Source organism: Oenanthe melanoleuca, chromosome 7 (assembly GCF_029582105.1).
Source record: "Oenanthe melanoleuca isolate GR-GAL-2019-014 chromosome 7, OMel1.0, whole genome shotgun sequence".
NCBI lineage: Eukaryota > Metazoa > Chordata > Aves > Passeriformes > Muscicapidae > Oenanthe > Oenanthe melanoleuca.
The window spans coordinates 33,244,233-33,267,415 of record NC_079341.1 but is presented as its reverse complement, the minus strand read 5'-3'; the positions used below and the strand labels follow the sequence as shown (position 1 = coordinate 33,267,415).

Here is a 23,183-nt window from a genome sequence, read left to right as displayed (position 1 = left end):
AGGTCCACTGACACCACCAGTAGGAACTGTGGTTAAAGCTAAGGGACACCTACAATTCTCCAAACATCCCTTGTTCCCAATGACGATTTTAAAGAGAATTTAGTGCACAGTAGGACAAATCTTTTTCCCATCTTTCACAATAGTGAGAGATTAAATTAAACCTCGGTAACGTCACCTCCCTACCCTGACTAGTGCTGTTTCTTGTTGGACTTTGAACAGTTGAAGAACTGCACGTGTGGGCAAACAAAACCTTCAGCCAAAATGGGTAAGGAGTTTGCATTTTCTCATCTGCAGCACCTTTACTTGGCAAAGACATTTTTTTATTCATTTTTTTTTTATAGCAATGACTGGGATAGGAAGTTTAAGGTGGAATAGGGATATTTAGGAAGCAAATTAAAAGTCACAGAACTGCTTCTTCCATAATATTTGGGTTTTAGAGATAGCTAAGGAGTCCAGATAAGCCAAACACTCTTTATAACAGATCCATTACTTGATAACCTGACACTGTGCTCTGTCCAGCCTCAGATGTCCCAAGGTTATCTCTGTTATCTCCAGGATCAGGTCCTACTCAACTTTCCATGGACATATCCTCCAGCCTGAGAATCCCTGGGAAGGGATGGCAAAGCAGAGTTTAACTGTTCTACAGCAGATAAAGAAATATCAGTGGGGCACTTGGTAGCACTTGTTTTGTTGCAAAGCACAGAAGGCTGGATCTGTGTCCTGCAGTTAGAAATCAGACCTGCTTGGGGACAGGAAACACAGAGGTTCTGAGTTTCTAGCAGAGGAATGTGCAGAACCCTGCTCTAAAATCTGAGCTGGGGCTCTAAAGTGCATTTGGTAGTGGTCTTTGTTATTCACATTGTATTGTAGGCATCAATCTTTGTGGTTGCTTTTTATCTTTAAGAGGGAGTAAACATTTAAAAAGTAGATTCTTTAGTCTAAGGCACACTATCAGACACCTTTGGGTGTTGCAGTCCACGGCTGTGTGGAAAACCCAGAGGCTCTCTTGGAAGATAAGTATTCACACAGCTATCCAACACCAACTCTGAATTCTTAGCATATCTGCCCAACATATAAATGTGATAACACAAAGGTGTGTGTGTGCATGTGCATACAGAGATAACTTCTTCTTTAATAGAGTCTTTCTCAGTGTACTTTGCTCATATTTCAAGACCCAATAATAGTGAAAACCACGGAATTCCACTGAATGCCCAACCACCTTTTTTAGTGTGATAAATCTCTAGTCTAAGAAGTGAGTAAAATTTTCTTGTTTTTGCGAAATTCGTATTTAGTGTTATGAAACAGTGGCATTAAGCAGTACTACGGGGAACAACACAGACATTAATTTTAATATGACACAAACCTATTGTGCTTACATATTTTTCCACTTTAGTTTGCCATCTTAGCTGCAGGATTCTTCAGCTACATATATAGATTATTTTTTCTGCCATTTCTGCTGTCTTTTCTGTCCCCAGACAAGTTCAAGTAAGTTAAAAACTTTTTTCCCCCTCCATTTAATTTGGGAAAAATTTGAACACCAAACCAACACTCAGCAGAAGGCGTAGTCAAGGTGTCTGCAGAAACCATACCACTCCTGAATTGGATTACAAAGATTGATAAGTACCAAAACTTGAGGGACTAGTGCATCCTTCATTACTTTGGCAGAAGCAGATCCATAGTTTTTCATGCTACGGTTTGACACGCATTCCAGGATAGAATACACTAAAATAGCACAAAACTTGTATATGAATTGCTCAGGGACTCCTCAAAAAAGGATTTTTAAGTATAGTCTGAAGAGGAACAAATTGCTTTCTGCTTTGAAACATGCAAATAAAAAAACCTCAATGAAATACAAATTATATAACTAAAACATAGCTAAGACATGCAAGAAATACATAAAAATACTGACTTCTGATAAGAAAAAAACCCTAGTTGCTGGCAATAAAATACACTGGATATCTGTTAGCTGACTTTTGGGTGAAGTAAATGCATAAATATGAATATAATTTGATATTTTCATGGAAGATAATTATTTTACAATTTAAAGCTACAGGAAGAAATTTGATTTGAATCGTTGTCTTTGTGTCTTAATGCTGACTGTGGCATTGAATGATGTAAGGAAGGTAGAAATCCAATCTCATCCCTTTTACTAGGGTTCACATAGGCCCTCTGGAATTTCTGAAGGCTTGGAAAGATGAAGTTGGCATAAAGTGCTTTCCATATCTAATTTCCTTCTTTGGTGAAAATTCCAGTAATTATTAATGACATTTACTATACAGACATCCAAGGCAGTTGCAGAGTTTCTGACAGAAATTCTTGCTGCAAGCTGTAGCCTTTGTGTTTTCAATGTATGGCATATCAGAACACAAAAATGCAACTGAAACAGAGATAATAAAAGACACCATTGTGAACTGTTTCTAGTGTGCAAATTCAGACACTTTTCAGGCATCCATATCATGAGAGTTTGAAAATTATTAAAAAATACTGTGTCTTTGCAGCCACTGCTTGAGGGCAGTCCTGCAGGTCACAGATCAGGGCATTAAATAAAATGTTTTGTAGCTGCTCTGGTTTAGTGTCAAAATAGGAAAATCTGCCTGCATAAATAGCACCCTTCCAGAACCTTCCACCTCTTTGTATGGATTCAAGTCTGGCTTGCAATTTGTTTGGGCTGGACAATTGGAATGGTTTTGTTTTCAGTAGTTAGAGGGGATACTCAGCTTGTTCAAAGCTAAGTTTACAGTCTAAGTGAAAGCAGTTTTCAATAGCAGAGGATGTATCTTATCTTTCCACTAAGGTTTATTAAAAATATGTAGCACCTGATAATTTAACACCCAATGAGTGGCTGCTAAATTTCCCCCTCTCTTTGTCCCTCTGTCTGACACACACAAACACAGGAATGCTTCTCGCCTGCCAAGCTATGTGCCAAGATTTTGTTCACTTTAATCTCAATCATATGAGTTAGAGAACCATGAAACAAAGTCTCTACCAAGTATGCTGACAGATTTTTAGTTCTCGTGGCTCCACAGGGCATCACTATAAGCACATGAAGGAACTTTTCTTATTAAAGGTTTCTGAGCTGATCCGTTTTCCATTTAAGCCAACATGAGCACTATCACCATGAGGAACTCAACACTTGCTAACTGATACCATACACTCATCAAAATTATTTCATTTCTAAGTAAACAAAGAGCTGTGGTACCTCCAACACCATTGTGTGGTTACTGCTGGCACAGTGAAACCATTTGGTGGCAGCTACTTTGGTGTGTTATAACACAACACCCTGCCAGCTCAGGACTGACATATCAAAGCATAAGGTTTGAAATACTGGGGGGAATTTTCCTGGGGAGGTGAAGAAAAGAGGCATGGAACAACCTCTTTCTGCATTTTGGGGACTTTCTTATCTTCTCAGTGAAGACATTTCAGAGATGTCACCTTACCCTTGATTTAGAGGCATCCACAGTGATTTTAAGAGCCACAGCATCACCTGCTCTAATGGCTCATAATCTTGGCAACTAAATAAGTTCCTGTTATTTTTTTTTTAAATCTTGAACAATAATCTGGGTATTTACCTACTTTTTTTTCCAAAGATATAAAGCTAAAGGCCCTGAAACAACAAAACTCTGACCTATTCCTTATACTGTAAGGCACAGCTATTGACCACAGAATAAAGCTATTCTGGTTCCTCAAGAGAAGTCTCCATCTGTCTTAGTGAACAGAGGTTTGTATTAAAAAAGCAGGAATTATAGGAAGAAATAACCTACATAGAATAAGCATGAAAAAGCAGTTTCTAACTGCAATATCTTTTACCCCAAAATTTCAGTTACTTGAAAGGCATCATCTCTGACACCAAAAAAGGTGCATGAAGGAACCACAAGGAGAGAGCTGGAGGATCCAAGAGGTCTGCTGTGTTATGAAACAAAATGCTCACATTTTGCTCTCATTTACATCTAGGCCCTTCCTCCCAAACCATTGTTTGAGTGAGGACAAAAGAAGTTGGTTTGCTATATAATTGGATCCATGATCTGTGTGGATCCTGATCACAATGAAACAATCTGCTGAGCCAACAGAAAACTGGAGATCTTTGAAAAACTTGTTAGTTCCCTGGGGGGTTATCATGCAGGAGCCAATTTAGGGACAATGCTGTTAGTAGATTGCTATCAATATCAGTTTCATAATTTCAGGGGAGCAAAACAAGCTAAAGAAATCTTCTCTTAAAGAAGTGAAAGCCTTCACATAAAGCCTCCTTTTTAATCTGTCTTCCTCCTTTGCCTTCTGCCTTCCTCCTGAAGCTCTCTGTTGGTACAATTCCTCTCACTTAGGTATCAATCCCATTAGACTGTGGTATTATATGATTAAAACATTGATGTAACACAAGCTGCTACAGCAAATAATTGAAGTAATAAAATACAACTGCAGTTATTTGCTCTCTTGAATTGCAGGCAGAAAAAAAAGAAGATGAGTTTTTTTAAACTGACCCCATAGTGTGGCATACAGACAGTAAAACTTTTTTAATGTGTTTTCTTTATTGCTGTAAAACTTTTTTGAAAAAATTACAGTGTAGTTGTAGTAGTTTTTTTTTTCCCATAGGAAAAGTGATTAGTCTGTATTGTAGAATTATGCTTTCATAATATTTAAAAAAATACAACTTTCTATTTAAACAGAGAGATATTGAAAGGATCTGAAATTACACCTCTTTTCCTTTTAAAGGAACTTAATGGACTTAACTTCTATTTTTGTGTGTGTTTGTGTGTGAGTGAACATCTCTTCCAGGCCAAGATTCATTTTGTCAAGTGTTAGCCCAAAGTGTTCTATTAATGGCTGAACTGCAAAGTCTGACTAAACGGGGTTTGCAGTGGAAATCCTGCCAGCTCCTTGTCTGTGATGGCATGTGTGCTGTACCAGGGCATGGTGCCTCACAGCCTCAGCTTATTCAGGGGAAAAAAGAGGAGTTTTGTGTCTCTCTTTTCACCTTTTTCATGGCTGGGAGGTGAATACCCTTATGTGTGAGCTTCCCTGAATCTGCCTTTGACCAGGGGGTGAGTCAGGACCTTCATTCTCTCTTTGGCACAGAGCGAGTAACACACACACACAGAGTCAGCTGGCTTTCAATTTCCCTGGACTTTTTGTTTCAGCGTGTACAAGTGTCAACTCCTTGATTTACAAAGTGTATTAACATTATTTTAATATCTAGAAAACGTTGTTTGATTTTTTTTTTATTTCGTAGGTTAAGTGGTTTGTTTTATTTATTATGCCTATTGAACAGGATTTTATGGAAAATTCGGAAGACAAAATGCCCTGTTTCCTTCTACATGTTCACAAATAGATATATTATACAATGCTAGAAAAAGGCAAAAGGCCAAACTCATCTCTGGTGTAATTCCAGTAAAAGCAATAAAATTACACAAGGCATGAATTTGGCCCAGGCATTGTAAATGTTACTCTGGTGCACACTGAGTGTCTGCTTGTTGTTACTGGCATGGCTTAAAATACAAATCCCCCTTTTTTTTCATAGAAATGGATACATTTCTCTGGAACAGATTAATCAATGAACCAGGTATCAGGTAACTATGACAAAGACAACAACTGGTTCAAATGCCTGCCTGTTTTATGGCTTTTCCCCCTCTTCTAACCAACTTAGAGTCTCTTCTTTCAAATTTTTAAATAATTATATATTTATTCTTTGTTGTGCCTTGTCATTACAAGGCTTTTATTCCACTTTTTTTCTTTTCTTTTTTTTTTTTTTCTCTGTTGTCTCCTTTCTCTAATTTGTCTTGTATGCCCTTCCGTGATGTTTCCTGTTGACACTTCTTGATATTTTTTTCTAACTCAGAATGTGGCTTTCTAGCAGACACAGAGGCCCCAGAGTGAATACCCTCCAGAGCCAACTCTGACTTGGACCTTGCACAACACTATTAACTGGCTCTTATTCTAAGAAAGGTGGCTATAGTGGGATTGCCTGAGCCTGAAGACAGAAATGGCTGAGGAAAGCTTGCCAATATGTTTGCACTAAATTCAACTGCTCTTCATTTCTACTCAAAAGAAGAGTTTATTAAAAAGCAAAACAAAAAAAAAAAAAAAAAATTAAAAAAAAAAAAAAGAAAAGCACCAAGCATTTTAAATCACAAACTTGCAAGGGCTTTTCTCAGAACTTTGTTGTTTTATATTGCATTCATCTCTACATTTGAGTTTATGCTCGTTGGCCACTTTAAAGTAAACATAGTTCAATGCCCTCAGAAACAGATTTCTTCTACACACTAGAATTCCCTGGAAAAAGGCTTTATCTGCTGAACTGCTGGATATTTTTGTGTGCGTGCAATTTTTTTTCCTATCAGTTTGTTTTGCTTTCCCCCCCCTTTTTTTTTTTTTTTTTCTCTTTTTTTACATTCAGTGCATATAAAAGTTGGGAGCAAAACCCTCCTTGGAACAAGACAGAATCATAAAAGACTTCAGGAATCTCATCACAAGCTAAACAGTACAAATTGCACATTCTTCATGGAAGTATTAGCTTTTAGTGCGTGCCTGGATCCAAGCATAATAGATTATCCCAAAGTGGGAAAGAATGAACAGTACAAAATTAGCAGAACTGGGAGCTCAGATCATTTGGTGGAGCAACATGATCTCTGTACTTTCAGGGTACTGAATCCTAAAGCCACTGGAAACAGAATGTAAAATTATATCAGAGTAAGCAAGGAAGCATGTGTAGGCCTGGGAGAATCAAACAAGAGCTTGGAAAATACATTTCCAGGGGAGAATAAGCACTGAAAATCAATGAATGAACTTGTAGGAAACAAACTGCTATTCATGAAGAATTTCTTGCTCTGAGGATAGAAAGAGATGAGAGTGAAAAAATGCAGAATGCATTTCAGTGGTTGTTCAGGGGCCAAGTGCTGTTGGAGAATAATCCTGTACTCAGACAGAAATATAAAATGGCACAGGATAGGTCAGTCTCCTGAGGTTTCCCTTCTCAGGGAAGCCTTGCCAGAATAAATCCTTTATGCCACTGGCTGATGGGTTTGGTCTAACCGTGCTGGGAAGTGTCCCAGGAGCACTGTGCATTTACTGGGAGCCCCAAGATGGTGGTGAGCACACCCTGGCAGAACTACCCTGTACTTTCCTACTGCCTCCCTCAGGTCCTCAGGGGTGGGGATTAACTATTTTTGAGTACCAAATAAACTTAAAATTTTGCTTAAGCTAAAGAAATCCTGAGGAACATGCTGCTGAATTCAAACCTGATAATTGAATTCCTTGATAATGAGAATTATAATACATACAGAGGTGGAGATAGGTGGTGGAGTCCCCATCCCTGGAGTGATTTACAAGCTGTGTAGATGTGGCACTTGGGGACATGGTTTAATGGTGCCCATGGCAGTTCTGGGGAAATGGTTGGACTCAGTGATCTTAGAGGGCTGTTCCCACCTAAACAATTCTGTAAATTTCTACAGGTTTTATACAGTAGCTGTGAATCCATTCCTTGGCTGCACAAGTTTTGTGTGTTCTGCCATCCTCACTGGCTTATAATCCACTCCCTCCACCATACCAAAGCAAATGATCCCAGCATGGGAATCCTCAGCTTCAGGAGGTGTTTGGGATATTTTTTTTCTTTTAAAATTCTTCTGCAGTGTTTTCTTCCATTCGAAAATGAGATAGCATTAGACTCTTTTAAAAACTCATTTTTTTCCCAGCAACATAAATATATTCACAATACTTTATATTTTTTAAAACTCATTTCCTCTTTGCTTAACTCCTTGAGATAAGTGAACTCTCCTCTGTGTAAACATTCTACCAGAATACTGACTACCTTTTAAGCGATATATGATTTAGAAGGTAATGAAATATCACTTTCTTTTTCCTTTTTTTTTTTTTTTTTTTTTTTTTTTATAAATAGGTTTTAAAGTGCTTTTAGCTGCACTTTAGCTTTTAGATTAACTGATAAAACTGATGAAAGGGACACAACCTTCTGTCACAAGGCAGCATGGCATTTGGGAGGTGAGGTAGTTTAAAATACTGTTTTTATCTTCATTTCTCTCCATTGGGATGACTGTATTTCTTTACTACATCCCATAAGGTACTTTATCTTTGCCCATAAAGGCATTTTCTTCCTTAAACCCTGAATATTCTGAAGCATGAGACTGTGTGTCTGCATGTCTGCAATGATCTTGTGCACAATCAAGCTATGGACTAAAAGTTAATTAAAGCCAAAATGAGTAAGAATCAGTTTTAGGCACTTTGGGGTGTCAGACTTTGGAGACTGTGAGAAATCTGAATTTTGGAGAGCAAGAAGTTAAAGTTTTTTTCAAAACCACGCCTTCCTAAAATTGCACATCCAGCCTTTAAGTGGTTAATGGTGCCCTCTGAAGTCTCACTGGTGCTACCCCAAATCACCCCCCAAGCCAAGAGCCCCAGACTCAGAGGGGTTTTTGTCACTGCTCTTATTTAACATGATTTGTTCCCTGGGTCTCAGAGCAATGAAACCCAGTAAATAATACACTGGACACACAGAGAAGATAACAAAAGGAAATAGTTAAGGTACTATAATAATTTTAGCCATTCTTTTTTCAGGTCACTATAATCTGCCCAAAGATAACTAATTGTTCAAAGTAAACATTCCACTCCGACCACAAAAGGAATCCATTACACAAACATATAATTCACAGTCATTTTTAGTGGGTTGTAAACAGTTTGGAATGAGCATAAAATGGGACAAAAATCAAAGTGAGCATTTAGAAATGAAAAAGTGTTTGCTACAAAAGGTCAGTCCCTTTACTTGGCAAACTATGTAGAAAAGCCTGGGAAAATGTTGAACACACAAGCAGTAAGGGAATTTTAAAGCCAACAACCTCCCTGTTTCTTTAAACAGACATCGGAACCTATAACTGGATCCTGTCAAACAAACGACAGCAAAAAAACATAACAGCTGCTAAGAAGTAAAGTTGAAAGATAAAGTTTTCTAAGCTAAGAACCTTCTCAGAAGTGGACTAAAGGTCTTTCTTAAATCTTTAAGCAAGGTTATGGATCCCAGGGTGGCTTTTAGGCATTGAATCAAATATGTAATTTTGTGTATCATTCCTGTCAGTGCATCCTGAGCTCCAAGAAAAGCAACAGAAAACAATATCTGCAACGCCCAGCTTAGAATGGAAATGGTACCTGTAATCACCAACTTTGCTGCCTGCAGTCTCATTTTTCAAGTCATTTAGGCTGATTTGAGAACTCTAACTTGGATTTGGGAATGGAGGGAGAAAATGAAGGATGTTTCAAAAGAGAGATGAAAGTTAAATTATATTTCCCTGGAGCATTAGGACTGTATTTCTTTACAAAACCCAAGCCACACTGGATACCCTGGGTAGGTTTAGGATACGGACTGCTCGGGGTGTTCATTTACTCTGTCATTAGACACACAGACAAATGATCTTCCCTGGAAAAGAGTTTAGTATCAGACTGTTTTCACACGATAAAACACTGCTCTGAGAAGTATTGGATGGCATGTTGTTGAGGTACAACACAGACTGATATTTTTGCTTTTTTTAAAATGCGTTCTACTCATGCCTTTCACGTATTTTTTAAAAAAGAAAACGAAAAAAAAAAAAAAAAAAAAAAAAAAGACAGCCAGGACTTTAAAGGGTCGTGGATAACAAAATAAATAGGCGACTCCAGAAATGACTGGAAGTGATATCTGGGCTAGAAACACCAAAAATGGGCCCCACCCTTGGCAGAAGTGTGCAGTGTGTGAGCTGCAGTGCACTGGGAGGATTGTCCCAGGCTCTGCTCCTGCTCTGCTCAGCTCAGGGCTGCTGCTACCTGCCAGACACTTTCCAGGGAGAAGAAAGAAGCAGACTGGAATACAGGAATATAGGTTGAAAAGGGCAGGTCGACAGATAGCCCCAGAAAAGCCTGAGGTCCAGCCAAGGTTTTTGTGAGTAGCAAAGTAAAAGAAGAAACAGAGAAAAACCACAGGATGTGCTGTTCTATCAAAAAACTTTTCCCTGAAGTCCCTAAGAAAACAGAAAAGGAAGAAATGCTGGAGATCCTTGACTAGTCCTTGTATTTCTTTGATCTGATTGCTGCATGATATAGAATTATTCTCTTATCCTCACCAGGTCACACCACAGACATGGGAGGCTTTTCCATTTAGAATATTGCATGAAATACCAAGGATACAACATGCTTTCCCAAGATAGTTTTGACTTTAGAGGCAAAGGTCTGGATAGCTCAACAATCAGGACTAGAAGTTCATCAAAAATTATGAATGAATAATTCTGCAATTATTATAAGTAATTCATAAATACAGGAAGAATTAAGAGAAAAACTGAGCTTCCTTAAAAAAATAAAATTAAATGTGACAACTTCCTTGCAAGTTTCCAAGAATGGACGCATTTTTATTGCTTCTCTTTATTAAATTCCACTACCAACTCTGCAAGATGGCTGAGAAAATGGAGAAAGACCTTCTGCTTCACAGTTCTACTTCAATAACTAAAAATACAAAAAGAGGCTGAAAAAGTGGAATTCATTCGTTTTTATCACATTCAGAAGTGAATCCTTGTTGGATAGATAAATATGCATTATGGTGTGAGATTATTTTGATCAGATCTTAGAAAGCACCCCTGTTCTGAAATGGTGAGGAAGCAAACTAGGGGACAAATGACCAAACTCTGAGCTAAGGTAGAGCAGAATATATCAGCATAAATATCCTTTTGATATTCATTTTAAAATACTGTAACTAAACAGGAAGTTTTGCCAATGGTTAATGACAACCTCTAAATTTTTAATCCGTGGGAGAATATTGCTACATTTGGCTATTGTGTGTAACCTCGTCTGCACAGGAAAATGTACTAATTAATATGGTTTATTCAGATCACTGCTAGACTTTCTTTCTGTGCACAGTGATTATGCTTTAAAATTCAGAAAAAAAGAATAGAAAACCAGTTGGTGAAGAACAATTAAAACCCTGAGCTGATAGCTAAGAACACAATGTTCAGGGGAGTATGGATGCTTTGTAAGTAACATTTAGGGATGGTCTCCTAAGGTCTTTTCTCCTAATAATCCTTTATTTTAAGCAGAGCACGCAAGTAACACTTTTGGTACAGTTACAGTATGTGGATGATATATTCTCTAAATAGGAAAAGAAAGCTTTTCTACCACAGCCAATATGCCAGCTGTACCGAGTATCTAGGCCATCTTACTAAGACTATGAAAGTAAACATACAGTTTTCATTAAATGTGCCTTTCCCATAATTGGTACATAAGTATTTCCCATGACTCTGCAGTTGAGTATCTTGGCTGGAGGCATATCTGGCCATTAAGAGGAGGGCTTCAGATCTGTTGAGTCTCAGCCATGCCGGGAGACTTGGCACCTCCACATACTGCTTCCTAATACCAACCCCGGCATAAAATGTCATCAGAAGCTTGCATAAACATTGGACTTAGCCTCACATAAATTACTGCTGTCCTGAGATAGTTTATGCCAGAACTTAGTAAAAACAACACTTTGAGTAAATAGAATGTGAGTAAATGCAAGCGTCCTAATCCAAGAAAACGATAATAGAAAAAAACTGCGTATCAAATATAAACTCATAAATATAATGATAACATGAAATTTTTATCTCATGCCATGTGATTAGCTTCTATTTACACATTAGGCTAACCAAAAGGGGTAAGCTTCTCTAAGTCACAGCAAGTTTGAAGGAAACACAAGAACTATATTGCACTACTCAGAAGGATGACCCTTTGAAGGAATAGCTCCTAATATGAACATTTTTTTGATAATCACACAGACAGTAAACATCTAATTACGTTCCTTGAATTTTCTTATTATAGTTCAGCAGTGCAGAGACCTCTGGCCTCACTTCTGCTTGGAGGAGTGGTCATGTACTCCAAAACATCTATGAAATACCCAGCACATTCTTGAGGGAGCTTTTGCTGAGGTTGTAACCAAGCAGTTTGTTAGACATGTTCTTCGTGGAGTGGCATTTTTGCAATCTAATCTCTGCCTTTCCTTTTCATGTTCTGAATTTCACCTCACAATTCCTCCTCTATTAATAGTCACTTCACACATTTTTCCCCCTTTTTTTATCCAGCCTTCAGCCTTCCTCCACAAAAACCCAATGCTACTATCTCCCCCTACTGAACGATCTCCAGTTTGTTTCAGTCTCTGACTTCCTGCCAATCATTCTGGGAATAATAATATCCCAGTGCTCTCTTTGCTGTATAATTAAAGCATGAATTTCCCCGAGTTTGAAACTCCAGGGTAGTTTTATTGCACCTTTCACTATAAAACCAGGTAACAATGGCAGAATTAAAATAGCTTTTTCCTTAGTGAGTAACACTAAGTATCTTTTTATTTTTCATGGATTCTCTTGTTCTGAGACTCCAGTATATGGCAGTGACAATGGGTTCACCCAGCCTTATTCTGAAAATAAATTTTCTATCTTTTGCAAGATATATGTTTCCCCAGATCCCTGGAACAAGTTGTAAACTTGTAACAGATGGTGATGAAGCCTCACATTTTTATACAATACATTTTAAGATTCTGCATCTACCGCATGCACCTTCCAAAGAAAATGACCTTCAGTGAGAGAAAATACATTGCAGAAAGGAAGGCAGGCAATGGTGTTAAGTGCATCTTTTTTACACTATGAAAATCCTTCTTGTTAATCAAAACTTTTAATGAGGATGGATACTCATTTCAGTATTTTTGCAATATTATGGCTTTTAAAATAACTGTAAAAATTAGACACCTGCACTCATTAAAAAGAAATGGTCATGCTAGAATAACATTTATTTTGCTTAAATACTATTCAAGACTAAGGAAAAAGTATCGGCCTTACATTCACCAGGGACTTTAGAATGAAAGTTACTGACATTTTATCAATGTTCAGCATTTGCTTACCCAGAGAAAGACTAAACCAACAACATGTCAAAAAAAATTGGTAATAATCAGCATGAATGAGTTCTAATAATGTCTTATCATATAAAGAAAATGAAGACGCACAGAATGTGGTATAGTTCCATTCATAACTATATAATAGATTGTAATGTCTGCCTACCCTGGCAATCCAAGCAGAGTTACAAGGTTAAAGTTTTTATTGCTATTAGAGAAAAAAGAAGTATTAAATTATAAGGTACTCACCTCTTTTTTCAACAGCATTTATGCAGAGTCTTACAAACTGAGGGACTGTAGATTTCTCATGCTCACAAACCAAGTGCAAATGGGAGCCAAAAATTTGATCTACATTTGGAAAACAAGAGGAAAATACATTGTGGTATATTATTATTAGTGGGATTTTTGTCTCTTCTCAGTTTGCCTATTAATTTAAAACTCAGATACTGAAGATGCATAGACAAAGTTGGAACCAAATCCTTTTTGAGTCCTAATGGTCATTAGCTTTTGCCCCAGAACCAAATCCCTCCACATCTGCTGCTCATAGTGCTTGATGCTTCCCTGTGGATTCAAGTTTCAATTGACACTTGCACCTTAATTTTGACCTTTCTAAGGCTTGGAGGTCTCCAGAGTTTGCTTGGACCTGCCATAAAAAATGTGCAGGCAGCTTCCTAAGTCATTGATTATAATTTCCTACATGATGCACTTGGTCCAACCTGGAAACTCATCTGGTTGGGTGACCTGTCCCTTCCACTCATTTGGAAGTTTCACTCTTTCATGAAACACTGTGTGAGTGCAAGGACTTCACTACTTTGCATCATCAGGACTTAGAACAATTTCATCTCGACTTCACAAAATCTTTTTTTTAACTCGTCAAATTGCCTGCTCAGAAAAACAGAAGATACTAGGTATCTTTTGATGAGGATTTCATCTTACACCATGTTTAACTAGTGATTAGTCTCACTTCCTTCATGAGCAATCCTTTAACTAGATAATGCCACCTTTTAGTTTTTACGATTTCAAAGTTTTGATCATCTTTGACCGTTGATCTTGAAACATATTTGTATTAGCAGGTTCAACTCGTCAGATTACTAATTAGCTTTCTCCACCTCATTTCCACTCTGTGTGTTTGAGAGATGATGAAAAGAGCAATCAGTAACAGGGACGTTGTCAGCTAAAATCAGAATGAATCAAACAGATGAGAGGAACTACTCAATAGGAGCCAGTTAAATGCTGAAACAATAGGAGTGTACTGTCATCATTTATCTGAAGAGACAGTCTCCATATAGCATTTCAACAGAGCACTACACTTTTTAAATTGGTGTGGAGGCTTTGAAAATTATTATATAGATAGCTGAAGGGTGATAGCACCAGTCTGGACTTTGCATAGCAAACCCAGCAGCAGCTCCCATGGCATTGGATGTTTCCTTCATAGTCAGTGCCACCATACTCCACCATAACCAACTGCAGTGTTTTTTGCTCCAAAACCAACTTTTCCTCACCAACAAGCAAAAGCCCCATTTTTTTTTTTTAAAGTTCTGTGCTGCAAGGAGCTCCATTTCAATTAATCACCACTATTTCATACTCAGCTCGGATTTCAAGAATGACTTGATTGCCTTTTCATTCCTGACACCCCAGAGCAGGGAAGGCAGTGACAGGAACAAGGTTTGGGGCAGGGGTTGCTTTGGACTGCTCGAGATGCCTCAGTGCAGTTTATTCCAGCACCTCCCAAAGTGTGTGATCTGCATTCTTGGAGGGTGCATCAGAGCCTGAAGTGAAGTGAGTCGGAGTTTTGGCTGCAGAAGGGATGGAGGACTGGGTTCACAGAGCTGCTCTGAGGAAGGTTGTGTGCATGTGTGGCGTCAAGCATTAGCGAACAGTCTGTTACATGTTTTGGGGTTATGTTTCTGACAAAGTACAGTCTGGTCACATTTTCTTCGTAAAACATTTATAGCCGCCTTCAGTGGTAATTATACATACAGAGATTTATGATTAAAATGTACTAGCACTTCCTCTTTTGACATCTTAATTGTTTTTTAAAATTTTAGCAGAGACCTGTCAAATTCTTTGCATAATATGGAATGGTCTCCAATGTAAATTATATTAAAAAAGAAGTAAAAAATGTGTCTTGTTTGGTGGACAACGACACTTGTAAACAATTTCAGAAGCAAAACAGGCAAAGAGCTGCACTGTGTTTAGATGGCAACACATTAAGAACTGAAATGAAATGAATGTGTGGCTGTTCAGCAGTTTCTCTTCTGTGTTATAACCACTTTATAATCAACTTCCAGGATTATTTCACAGTTACTCTTTCAATCTCCAATATGAACACAGAATAGCTGATATTCCTAGGAGGAAATTTTGAACAGGCTGAAAACAGTTTTACAGTTCTCACCTAGTCCATTGCTTCATTTCTTGGTTCAGATTCTATATTTTCAGCAAAATATTTAACCTCATTTTTTATACCTTTCACTGTGTGGATGCTACCACATTTTGTACCCAGAAGTTAAGCTTTAAATCTCCTCTTCTTTAGGAAACAGGCACAAAGGATTTTTATCTTGGATGGAAGGGCTTCAAAACAGCTTTAATACTTCCTGGGCATCAAAATAGACTATGGTAAAACAACAGCACACAAGTGCTTTGGAGGGTGTTTTTACCCTTCTAGAAATTCATGAGTATTTACAAGTACATGATCCCATGAGTCCATACAAATACTCTCAATTCTGAGTACTCCTGGACCACAAATTCTGTGAGTCTCTCTAATGAATTGATTTTTTGCTGGATGTTTCTGTATATAAACATGGGAATGGCAGCAGTTATATTTGCCATACTTACACTCGTGGAGGTCCCAGGGATACTTGAGGAAAACTCAACCAGGATTTGTTTGTACACTATTTCAAAAAACAAGGAATGGTGAATTGCTCACATTTTCAGGCTAGATTTGTATGTAAATAAAAAGAGAATATTATTTTCTTATTATTTTATAAGTGTAGATATATATAGTTCTTAAAACTAGTTTAAGGGAAAGCTCTCCAGAACATTTTTTCAAAAAAAATAAAATAATTACTCCCAGAGGGATAAGGGAAGCAAAACCCCCTTTGTTTGATTTATTTGTGATAAGGTCCTCCAAAACTTCATCTTTTATGACTTGAAAAAAAGAGATGTACACAACACTCCTAACCTCCTGTTATGACAGTTTATGTTTCCTATCCAGCTTATTTAACTCAAATGCCTGGGAAATAGACACAATTACCACCTTATGGAATGCTACTTAACTTTAAATGCTCCCCTCTGAATAGAAATCTACTTTATCTTCTCAGAGTTATTCCAGTTTCTCAGGAATTATTTCCTCTATAGGCTCCTGAAATGCTCTTGTTTCATCATTTAAAAATTTAAACTAACAATTGTTCAGAAATATCTTTTATTAGAACAAAGGCAATTCCCATGCAGTGGATTCTGTTCACAAGGGCTCGTACAAAGGAGCTGCATACTATGCCCATATACAGCTTTAATCATTCACTCTTTCAGCTGTTATCAATTTAAAACCAATGAAACTCCCACACTGAGTCCATTTGAGCAGTCAATTTTAATATCTTGGGGCATCTGTAGTTATTCTGAATTGGCTGCAAAAGCAGAACTAACAAGTTAAGCTCTAACCATAAGTCTACATCAGGCTGGTAAACCATACATCAAACACCGACAGTTAGTCAATACTGTAGTATGAAAAACCAACAAGCATTTTTAAGAAGAGCAATATATTCATAATATGTTTGGTGGTATGGTTTACATTACACATCCCTGCTATCTGCACGTTAAAAGTTCTGCTGGAGATGGTGGGGTGTGTGACAGCTTTGCTCAGGGATATAAAACCAGACACCAGAAGAGAAGGGAATGGACGTTCACAAGTTGTATAATATAAAATGATGATTATGGCTGCAATGAATTGCTCGTTCTGGGGAGTTTCAAGTTCTCCCTGAGCTTGACAGGGCTACTTTTTTTTTTTTTTTTTTTTTTTTTTTTTTTTTTTTTTTTTTTAAAGTAGCTCTCACAGGCTGCAGCAAAGCCACTAATCCTGGGCTGCAGAAATCTTGACTATGGGAGACAATTCTTCTGGAAAAGAAACAATTAAAACAAAATCACTAAAGCCACATCCTCACTGAGAATGCCATTGTTTAACTGTTTTGGGTGTACATGGATGAGATGTGGCCACACTTGGAAGGAACTCATACTTCAGTGTTTTTTATTAAAAAAACAAGGAAGAGCATGGCCAATAGTCCCATGTCTCAGGAAGAAGCCTAAATTGTGGCATGAGAGGAGATGGTATAATGGTACAGTGCCCAAGTTTTTAGATTGAGAATCATAAATCATATCTATGTAATCCTGTGTCTTTCAGGAACAAAATTAACTGTGCAACATCTGGATTTGAACTGCTGGACTAATAGAGCTTTGTATCAACATCCAAATTCTTTATTTTCTTTGCATCTGTTTGAATGTTGGGAAGGAGAAGAGGGAAGGAGAATGAAAAGAGAAAATCAGAGATGAGTGTGAAAGGAGAGGGATAGAACAGTAGGCACCAGAGCTGTGAGCCTTTGCAGAGGGAAGTGATGCATTTGGAGCCATACTCTTAAAGGTGACTACTTCTTGCTGCTCTATGTGTAGTCAGACACATTAAGTCAGACATTAAAGTGATGCTGATTCCAGACTGGGGCTCCAAACATTGCCATGACACTTTTACAATAAGTGGGGCAGGTCCTCAGCTGACTGAAGTCGGTGAGGTTTTCAATGGAGCTCCCCTGATTTATGCAAGCTGGGAATCTTGCCAGTCCTTTTAATGTGGAGATTTACTATATATCGTTGATCCATGGTGGTCATCAATTTAAAAAAAATTACATTTGTGAACAGTCACTATTAAGTGGCATATGAGCTGCCAGATTTGTTTCATTTTCTCAGAAAAAGAGAAAATAGTATCACAGACACTGATCTCTCTTAGGAAATTCTGGTGTTTTGCTGGGGACAAGAGCTTGTTTGAATTCAAAGAGAGGGTGTCTGCTGTACTACTCAAAACACTTCTCTCAGAATGAGACATTTAAAAATTCTCTGAATCATTTCTCAGCATCATGTCAAAGGAACAAATCTCTGTGTTCAGCGTCTGGCCCTCCACAAGGTTTAGGAAAAGTGCTTCCAAACATCCATATCAAGGAAAGAAATACCCTTGTGACCCATTGTCCCTGCAAGTCAAAGGAAACATTTCTTAACTTTCCCTAAGCTCTGATGAGCACCAGAACACTTGCAAAATTCCTCCATAACCTGCAAGAATTACAGAACACACCAAAGGTGAGCCTTAATCTGCTCTTTTGGATTTCTCATGAATATTCTGCTCATTACATTGAACTACTCCAAGGTCCAGTGAAACATATGATACAATAAAGACATTTTCCCTTGCCTGGAAATGAAATGGTTGGTGATCTCTGTGCTGTGATCTGCACAACCACCAACATATGCTGAGCCCTGTTCTATAGGCTATCAAGCCAAATCACAGCTAGTTCCTTTCACTAGCAATTGAGTGGCTTTTATTTTCAGTTGTAACCATTCCAAATTTTATGCTGTTTTGGTTTTTGCCTTAGCTTATGAAATACATTCAATGGAGTTCCTTCAGTGTCTAGCTTTTGGGAAAGAAAGATCCACCCTAAAAAAAAAAAGGAAACCTAAATAAATTTCTTGCCAGCTGCATAGCTTCATTTTCCTCATTTCCCACAGTGTCATTTTTGTGAGGTTGTTGCTCATGTTTTTTTACTGTTTGCTGAGAGTGTACTTTGTGATAGTGTATTACCAACACAATCAACATAGCTTTAAAATCACAGTTTCACAGAAGTTTCTTTTCCTTTGTTGGTCTAGAAAATCTCAGAAATCACGATGTTAGGAGGCCAACATCAAGTTGAAGGTTGGCAATTCATTCTGGGCAATACTAAATCATGACAAAGCTCAAACATAAAGATCAAAGTTCAATTATAGACTATAAAGTTGCTTTAAAAGAGAAGATTTATATTTTATTTTTCTAGCATATTAGTGCAGATTCTGTAAATTCTGAGAATATTTCAATCCTGAGGAACCAAGGACCCCTGCCCTAGCGTATAAATTTGAACAGTTATTCTCAAAATAACACTGCTCAAATGGCAGACATGGGACATGCCTCTTATTTACTATTTCTAGGTTGTGTGCACGTGTACATCTAAGAACACAAGTGTGCTTAGAGACATAAACACATTCCACAATGTCCCTGTATTGCACTTAATCTGAGAAATGCTTCAAAAGGCTTTGAGACCAAGGATATTTTGTGTAAGCATGAGTGAGATGGAACAAGGACAGATGATCTTCATTAGAGCTCTCGCTGGAGCATGAAGAGCCCCAGTCACCAGCCCATTGCAATGAATGGAGCCAACGTGCTGTTCCCATTCTGGCTTCTTTTTGCACAGGACTAGAAAGCAAATGGGACAATGATGACAAAAATAACTTTTTGTCATGCAAAGTGTCGGTGCATCTTCATTTTCAGATCAACATGCAGCTAACATTCAACCATCAGTCTTCTGCATTCCCTGGTCTGAGTGTTATCCTCATTACTATTTTCATTTAACTCCCTACTTTACTTTCTACACAGATGTCTGCTACACTGCACACAAGCAAAGTTTGGGTAAGAGTTAAATGACAATCACATAATTTCTAGATTTCCTGATAACACTGTTGGCAGAACAAAGTACCCCAGGAGATCAAACTGCTATTTAATTTTGAAGCCTGTATTCCCAAATTTGGTTAATGTGGAGAAATGTGTCGAGTCTCCTGGCCAAGTGTGCATGCACCAGTGACTCACAGAGCACAGGACTGTGTTTAAGAGAACTTACCACCTTAAAATGTATTTACTCATGACTATAATTTACGTGTTAAATTTATTGGAGTTTTGGTTCCAGTGTGACATACAATGTAAAAAATCAATATAGATTTGAGAGCTTTATAGTGCCCCTGGCAAATATGAATAGCACTTGATGAAAAGTGAAGGTTTTTCACAGCACCTACAGTGCCACTGCATTGGAGTAATTAACACCACACGCTTCACAGATATTTATATCAATTCTTCACCAGCACACAGAACAGCTCTTTGTCAGGAACTTGGTACCAAGATGTCCTGCAAGGCTTTATACACACTTTTATTACGAGCCCTTATTTTAAGGGATTTACAATTCTGACAGAAGTATTTCCCTATGGAATAAAAGTTCGTAGGCATGTTCTCAGAGCTGGAGGAATTTTTTCTTGTAAAAATTGGTTAACATTGTTTTCCCTTAAGAAACGAGCAAACAAATAGTTCTGAGGGGTTTCTGCAACCATTTAAGTCACCTTTAGAAAAATAAATACATGCATCTTACAATACAAAAAATTTGGCAAGCTTTTCATTGGAATCTGAGTGGTTGCATTTCGCCATTTAAAAATATTCTAATGCAGGACTAAAAATTAACATTTAAAAGTGGTCTCTGCATAAGCACCACAACTGCATTTTCATAACATTTCAGCAGATTAAGGGGATAAACTGTGGTGAAGACAATGAAGGAACCTTATCAAATGAGCATTTCACATAGACTTACTGTAGATTGGAATTAAGCTGTGCTAACGAATCCTGCCTCATTTGCATGGCCAAAACCTAATCCTAATGAAACTTCATGGTAGATAACTGACATGTTTTCTTCATGGCAACATTAGTTTGGTAATAAAACTCTGCCGGGTGCAGATTCTGAGTTACTGTGCCACAAATCAACAACACTTCTGTTATCCATGGCAAAGTATCCCAGGCAGAACCAAGTTGTTTTTATGAATCAAAAGCTTAATGAAACTCTAGCAAAACCCAAATTCATCTGGCTTTCCTAGAGAGATATATTAGAGGGTGGATTTGAGTTATGCTAATGAATCTGGATTTGTTAGCAGGGATCACATCTGATCCCTATGTAACACTGCAGGAGATTCATCAGACACACTTTATTAAACTAAAAAACCCCAACCCTTAAATCCAGAAATTAAAAGACTATAAATTACTCCTCTGTTGCTGTAATAACTGAAACAAACTATCATGACACATTCAAATCCCACCCTCAGCTCGCAGAGTACTTCAAAAAGGAAAAACCCTCCAAAGTATTGAAACTGTAAGGCCAGATCCTCAAAGTTTGGTGTGTACACCTCACACACACATATTGACCCATAAATGACATTTTTTCAAAGTTTCTGTGTCAGCTGGAAGCAGAACCCCATAAGTGAGGCACATTGTGGTTTCATATAAAGAAGATTTCCTTACAGTAAACAGCGCTGCACTGAGCATCCCTGCACGTATCTGAAGCATAAGAACTTAATTCATCAAATCTTCTTCTCTCCAGACATGGGCCCAGCTGGTGTTGAACTCTTGTAGCTGCTTTAGCTTATGCTGGCTGGGGTCAATCTCTTGGCTCAGGACAGACAAGTTTAATACACACGAGCAAAACCCCTTGCCATTTTTGACACACCACTGGAAAACTCACACTGCAGAGATTGACAGGGGCGGCTGGCAAAATGCCTCTTTCTAGTCAATTTGCATGTGCAGTTGTGGGTTTCACACATAATAATTTGGGAGTGCGTAAATTTTTCAAGCATTATTCCAGACAATATTTAAAAACACAGCTTTACTTGGATGCTAGTGGTCGGAATGCTACTGCCTTCAAGTTAACTACCAGCTTCTCAGTGAAACACTTCTTGGATAAACTAACAAACACGTTTTATCGAAGAAACAATTTTTTAAGAGTATGTGAAAGTGATGGCTGACCAGCTTAGTAAGAAATTGGAATAGGAAAAAAACCCCACAGATTCAAAGCATTTCTTATTCCCTGACATGTATTTCAAATTGTTAAAAATGGATTTTGTTGGTGAGTTAGAAAAATAATGAGAAGACAGCAGAAAGTCTTTCAACAAATTAGTCAGCACAGCATCTGAGGGCTCTATTTTGGCTTCTAAAACATAAAACCATATTGATATTTTTTTCTTGAGAAGAAATGGAGTTGTGCAGCACCTTGATTTGCATTGTTCATGGCATTAAATGGAGGGGCTTCTACCCCTTGCACACCAAAGCAGAAAAACTGGAGGAATAGTCAGATATCACAAATGCACCATACATTAGTTATTTTTTCTTTATAGTTCAGCAGTGTGTTATGAGACACAGCAGCAAAACCATATTTAAGAAGTGATTGTCTAATGTATTGACATAAATATTCATTTATGATTTTTAAATTTTTACACCAAAAAGAAGAATAGAAGACTGAACACACCTTTAATAAGTCCCTTTTCTTGCAATGTTTTCAAGGAGGGTCTTCGGGAGATGAATTTCTTTAATCTGCTTTTAACTCGGTTTCTGTCATTTGTGTCAGAGGCACTGTAGTTCAGCCTGAAAACTGAAGGAAATCAAAAGAGAAAAATTTTAGTGAAATGGCATTTCTAAATTAACAGTGGGTCTCTGAAATATCCTGAGAAAAGAGTGGCCATAACCATCCTGGTGAGACCCCAGTCATGCGGTAGGTTGGACACTCCAAACCATCTGATTAATACTTTTGTGAATAAACACGATGAGTTCACTCTGCAGAGCTCGGTTATTTATTGCCCATAAGTATTTGGATGGCGACCAGTTTGCTCATGAAGTGTTCACGAATCCCACAAGTTTCACATGGGTGATTTTTCAGCTCCAGCTCCGGGCTCTGAGCGTGCTATGCACCATTAGCTGAGCACTCCTTGCAATGAGAAAGGATGGACAGTCACACCACCAGTGAGGGACTGGATTCCCTTGCCAAGATGGATTAAGAGTTATATATATATTTAATGCAGTTATAGAAAACATGGCTGCATGCCAGGAAATGTGTGCAAGATGCATTAATTTATGGAAGGAAAAGTATTCCCGTCCTAATGATTATATTTTATTATATTTAAGCGTTTACCAAACTGAGAAACAATTTGAGCACAATTTATTCCTGCTCTGTGTCAAAAAGACATAGAATCCAGCTGCAGAAAATCCCCTGGAGGAGGTTTCAAAGGCATAAATTTAACTTTTTCTCTGCTGAGGTGCTTACAGGGCACAGTGTTGGCTATCAAAATAGGCAGTGCTGGTAAGGAGGAGAAGCTCAGTGTGCTCCAGAAGCAGCAGAGATGCCACAGGGAGACCTTTCCTAGAGTTTTTCCTGAACAAGCACGTTTTTAAGGATTTTTAGCAAATCACCTAAGACTTGTCACCCATGAATAACTCTTGTTCAGTGTC

At 37.9% G+C, this 23,183-nt stretch overlaps 1 protein-coding gene across 2 annotated transcripts in view; it reads right to left on the bottom strand.

Moving 5' to 3' along the window:
- The window catches only part of ARHGAP15 (Rho GTPase activating protein 15), a 320,905-nt gene that overhangs the window by 113,206 nt on the left and 184,516 nt on the right, over positions 1–23,183 (bottom strand). For both annotated transcript variants that reach the window (XM_056495920.1, XM_056495919.1), the window contains 2 exons: positions 22,207–22,329; positions 13,124–13,222 (listed from right to left, as the gene is read on the bottom strand). In XM_056495920.1, the coding sequence (XP_056351895.1) occupies positions 13,124–13,222; positions 22,207–22,329 (222 nt within the window). The remainder of the gene's footprint in view (positions 1–13,123; positions 13,223–22,206; positions 22,330–23,183) is intronic.